Raw genomic sequence first — 5,848 nt, 5'->3', positions numbered from 1 at the left:
TGGTGCATGCCTGGGACAGGGACTACAACCAAAGATAGCGACGCTTTCTGCCTCCTCTGCGCACTGTGGAGGGTTGATTTTCTCCAAAAGCTTCCTCTTCTCAAAGGGGCTGGCCTTGTCAGCCCGTCCCCACCCCGGCCTGACTTGCTCTGTGCTGGGGGAAGAGCCAAGCGACACAGGCAAGCGTTTCTTGGCAGGGCCAGACCACACTCCGCTGCTTCCTGCTCCGGCTGACGTCAGGCCCCTGCCCCAAATGCAAATCAGATTTTCCTTTCCATGAGTGCTTATTGCTCCAGACTGGTTGCCAAATTACAGTTTTCACGTGATGGAGGTGAAAGACGCTTTCCTGCGTGTTCCGCACAGCTGGCATCGCTGACGGGCCGTGCACCAGCTGCCTACAGACAGCGAGACGTGCGTAGGTCAGGAGCGGTGCCCGCACAGCCAGATCGCCGGCTGAGCCCAGACTCTGGACGTGTCTCCAGGGCAGCCAGCTGCTGGTTCGTTCACCCATGCGTGTATAAGTATGTGTGTTTAAGCACAGACCCCCCCAAGAGACACAAACCACACTCCCCACCCTGTTGGGTGCTGTATGACTGGGAGGTGAGAAAGTTTCAAACATCTTACACGATCTACGAAAGAAATGCGTACCAGCAGAGAGGGCAGTAAAAAGCACTGCCAGCTAATACTGAGCAGGGATCCCGCTGCCATGCTCTGACTGTTGCCAGCGTTTGGGATTTCACTTACCTGTGATATGGCAGCAGGTGCGGGGAGTGAGAAGTAAAAGCCCATCAAAAGTGGTCATATGGCCAGGTCTCACTAGTCGAGGATTAAGTTTAAAATATGTTCTTAAAGGCAAGAATTTATCTAAACTTGTAGTTTTTATCTTTTTTTATTTAACCTGCTTTTGATTAAAATTTATAATTAATTAATTTGCCAGTGTACTTGCTACGAATACTTCTGGCAAAATGATCTACTTGGAGAGCTCTACCTCTGCCATCATATGGGACAGTTTAGAATACAAAATTGTAACCCATTCCTCTCTCTGTTCTTTTTGTTCATATTTAGCCCCAGGTCTTCTGTATCAACTGCAAACAGTACTGTAAGTTTTGAGAGCTTTAATTTGCTGTTCTTTTGTAATCATCATAATCTGCATCCTTTACAGTACAGCTAACTCTTGTATTCAGTATCAAGATTTCAAACTTTGGCAGTTTTCTATACTTCTTGCCTCAGAAATCATGAACCTTTCTAGTACCATTAATGTAACAATTAATTTTTTACCCCCACTGTGGAAAGGAAAAGCTGAAAAATGTAGCTATGAGGTCAAGACAGAAAAAAAATTAAACAAAAATATCCAAAGTGTATTATTACTTAAAATACCACAATTCAGAGATTGCCTTGGGACCTAGCTGTTTCAGGAGTAGTATTATTTCAACAATAATAGCTAAATTTAGGGGATTTTCCCCTCCCTTTTCCCTGCTTACTGTCCCTCTGACACATATGTAAATTCTCTGGCATGGGAAGACAACCGGAGCATCTCTGAAAGTCACGCAAGATGGGATTGAAATTTGTGTTGCAAACAATTGGATAACAGCTGGAAAAAAGGTCCCTTCTTTCCCTTGGGTACTAAAAAAACCTGCAAAACCTTTTGGCGTATTTGCCTCATGGGAAAACGAGGGGAAACAAATGCATCTAACTGTGCATATGGCTTCAGTTCGCACTAAACATTATATGTTGTAAAAGGTTTTGCAAGGGAACTGAAATTTACTTTTTCAGACTGAGGCTGGAGCGATCCTCTATATTCTGTGGTTCAGCCTTCACTTTCAAGTAACAAGGTATTAGGCAGGGCTCTGTACTGCTGCGTGCTCTCCTTGAGCCCTTGGACACTAATCAAATGTCAGAATAATTGATTATTTCTCTGGTGTTTGTCACCTTCAGCTGTGACCAGCCACTTCCTGCAGCAGCGCGTTCCTGCTGCACCGCACTCGGCAGTTGTGTCGAGCTGGAGCTTTCGGTTCTGGTCCTGACCTCTCATACTCCTCTTACTGCTGCTCCAGTGACTGTCAAATGAGACAGCGCTGAGTCTGACTGAAAACTACCCAAATTGTTAATGTAGCTGTCACAAGTACATGTGAATTGTCACCCCTTACTAATCTAGCTGAGTAACTAGTAGCAGGCTCCATTTTCCAGTGTTCACGTCCTGGAGCCAGCTGGGGTTTCTCTAGGCTTTTTTTATTCTGACCCAAAGGAGTACTCCAGACAGAAGAAATAGACCTTCTTGCAAATGTTGAGCATTTATCCAGAAGTTTACCTATCTATAACATCTGGGTTTGTTGTTTATTATTTTAAAACTTATTTTATCAATAGGAGTTCTTTAATGACCAAAAATTTGTAGTATAGTGTCTATGCACCTGCTTTGGCAATTCTAACTGAACAGGCTTTTCTATCAATTACCTCCTTACACCTGTCAGTGCCCTGCACTTTGAATAAACACTCAAGCCATGGGCTTGGCTGAAGAATGAAAACCAAATTATATCGGAAATACTACGAGCTATTGCATTCCAATGACAATATGTAATCAAATTGGTTTTATGCTAGACTGCCTCTAAAAAAGATACACAGCTGGGCTGATGTTATTACAGAACTAGTCCATGGTAGGGTCTTGTGAGCATTTGATGACTGGACTCTCAGGACTAGCCCAGCTACATGAAGGTGTTATTTAACGTGCTCACCATCGCTGCCATGCTGGTTAAAAAGCCACGACAGAACCAGCAAGACCTGGAATGGTACTGTCAGACTGTGGCAAAAGGATCAAATGCAAGATCACGTGTGGCTTGGTGGTCTTTGAGAACAAAACCTTGTCAGCCATTTGTGAGAGATGTTTTTAAGCACTTCTCATCTTAGAGAGGAAGTTGCTATGTTTTTAAACCTGATGTATGGAAAAAAAAAAAAAGGTATTTCATGATTTGTCAACAGGAAAATCAACACCTAGTTAATTTTAGCTCTCACGTACCATCTAAGTAGTTACAGAATTCCTATCACAAGAAAACGTATCCACACTGTGAGAAAACAGCTGTGGGAGGAACAGGGGAGGCAGCTGCGTGAACAGGGTTCTGCATCAGACTCTGTATTTGTGTTCAGTCCCTTCCTCTCCCAGATTTCTTGCATAACTCTGGAAAACTCAGTTTCATCTGCAAAATGGAAGCAGAATTTCCTTTGTTAGCTTGTCTAGGGAAAGTATAAAATTTCAAGCATGGATTGCCTCTTGCTATACATTAAGCAAGAGGCAAAAATTATTTTAAAAATAAAGTTCTTCCTACTCTTGGCGGCTGTGCAAAGAGTAGTCAGCTACTGTTGGCAGAATGAAATGACAGTATAAAGGTGTGAAGCTAGATCCAAATAATGTACTTTGGTACTAAAAATCAGTGGCTACAATGCCTAACTTATAGCCACCAGCACTGTGAAGTTATCTGACAGAAAGAGTAAAAAAGTTAGCATGGATTTACATTTTTATGACAAAGATCAATTTATACACTTAAAATATGTAAGAAAAACAAGTTACAAAAAGGGGAGACATTTCATACTTACAGAATACATTGATATTCTCAGTTTCACAGCTGTGTTTCTTATAATGTATAATTGGAAAGAAATATATACCACAGAAATAACCTGCTGTCATCTCCTATCAGCCTGCTTCTGACATTGAGCAGCACTACAGCTATTACCTGGGGAGAATTCACACATCTGCTAAAAGCCATGCTGCTTTCACTTATGTGTGTCCATCCACACAAATACACTTTCTAACTGAGGTATGGGCCGGACAGAATATAGGTGAAGAAACGTTTTCTCTGCTTATCTAGCCTGGAAATCTGTGTGTGAGCTGGATCCAGCAACAGGCCTGTACGAGCTGACACAGTCTGCTGCCTCTTCCCTAGGAGACAACAGCAGCTTCAGTGGCCCACGCTCCCCGAAAAGGCCTCCCACGACGACCCGAACCACTGCATCATGATGGGAAAAGGTGGAACTCGCAGCATCCACTGTCTAGGAATGCCACCCAATGCGCCTGTACAGGCAGCTGGGGAGGCAGCTTCGGAGGAGGATAAAGGTGTCCCAAAACTAGGATCCGGTTGGTATGGCTGACTAGGTTGGGTCACCTTGAGATCAGCTGGGCGAGAACCCAAACATGAAGGACAAATAAGGCATTCAGGGTACGATCAAAAAGGCATCAGTCTCAGAGTGGAGATGACATGGGTTTACAAACGCAGAGGTAAGAGGCAGAAAAAACCCCACGCATTTACGCATGTCATCTTTCCACCAACAGAACGTGTCAGGTCAGGTCCTCAGAAGGTGGGGATGGAAACCCTCACATGCACAAACACCCCCCACGCTTTGTGATTCACTGGCAAACCTAGGCTAAGTATCAGAGAGTGAAATTCCATCAAAAACAAATTATTCAAGCAAAACTGGTGTTGGTCTGCCCTTATAATTGTTAGAGTCTGGATTAAATTAATCCTCGGTGTAATTAACTTTCTAATACAAATAAAGTTGATCTACATGCAGATCCTCCAAAGAAATGACCCGATGTTATGTCCCTATGCAGTGTTCCAAGACAGTCCAAATAAAACCTCTCTGAGCTTCACCCGCACAAGGCCCCTAGAGTTATCAGTTTGCAATATGCAGAACAAGAAACAGAACTGAACCATCGGGAACCTGGCGTACTTGGACATGCTGTTTCGTCTTTTGGATCTGACTTACCATCACAACAAGTTCTCAACAATTTAACTGAGCTTACATTTCAGAACTTAAAATACAGGCAGTAGTTCTTGGCATATTTGGCAGTGACCAGCCCTGCTTAAACTCAGTGGTTTGGTATTTAAAGAGTCTGAAGTCAGTAATCACGCTATTCCAGGATTCCGTTCTTCAACGTTTCACTTCTCTCCAGAGAAAGCCGCTGAAGATCCTTCTTAATATCAGGATGATCTTCCAGCTCTTCATATAACGATCGAACAATGTCCAGTTTCCTGTAGTCCATCGGTTTGACCAGACTGCGAACAACCTGCAGACATCTCTCCTTCAGGGTGAACACTGAGGTTAAAAACAAACACACACAACCTCGTCACAAGGGCTCTCGTTAGCTGCTGCTCAAACACAGACAGTACTTCTCCGAGTACGTGAATGCAGAACATGACACGTAGCAGCGTTATTCACAACACGACAGATGCACTAGAAAGAGCAGAAGAACCTGTTGCTTCTCATCGTGAGGCACCCTACGAAACCCACCAGAGACATCTTCAAAACGAGAAGTCTGCCAATAGCTCTATTCAACACAGCACCACAGCTCCAGCTAGAAACCCTTCCCATCTCTTCCTGTTTTTGAGGCAGATTTTATTCTTTTTGAGTGCTGGATTTCTCACTAGATCCTTACATTGAAGTCCAAAGAGATCACGCACAGAAGTCACCCGTTCCCACAGCATGCAGTCCCCTTCTGTTTTACCTGGCAGCGTGATGTCCGCTTTATTCACGTTGGGAGCCGCTACAAACAGCTCCTGCTGGTTGACAAGGAGGCCATCGTTTGTCCCCGCGTCCCGGAACAGCCAGAGGTGACCTGGGGGAGGTGGAAACACAGCAATTACGGCAGTTTTTAACGATTTGTAGGGACACCACTAAGGAACCGATCTGCCTCCCCAGCTCAGCACCGTTTGCAGCCATTATCGCGCTTTTTAACGAGCAGTTTCCAGGGACACCGGTAGGGAAACCAGCTTGGAAGCCACCGGCGCGGCCTTGGTCGCCTCCACGCCCAGGAGATGTCACCGAGGAAGGGGACAGCGAGGAAACCGGTCGCCTGGCTCCG

At 44.6% G+C, this 5,848-nt stretch overlaps 1 protein-coding gene across 1 annotated transcript; it reads right to left on the bottom strand.

Annotated features, from left to right (window-relative positions):
- Positions 1–4,897: 4,897 nt before the first annotated feature.
- LOC104470926 (von Hippel-Lindau disease tumor suppressor-like) lies at positions 4,898–5,602 on the bottom strand (the record flags this gene model as incomplete). The annotated part of the gene is made up of 2 exons (XM_010086048.1): positions 4,898–5,082; positions 5,492–5,602. Coding segments are annotated over 2 exons (296 nt in total), but the record flags the coding sequence as incomplete, so codon positions are not given.
- Positions 5,603–5,848: the final 246 nt, after the last annotated feature.

Source organism: Pterocles gutturalis, unplaced genomic scaffold (genome assembly GCF_000699245.1).
Source record: "Pterocles gutturalis isolate BGI_N339 unplaced genomic scaffold, ASM69924v1 scaffold44175, whole genome shotgun sequence".
Lineage (NCBI taxonomy): Eukaryota > Metazoa > Chordata > Aves > Pterocliformes > Pteroclidae > Pterocles > Pterocles gutturalis.
Note: the sequence above shows the minus strand (reverse complement) of the source record. Positions and strands in the feature narration are given on the sequence as shown.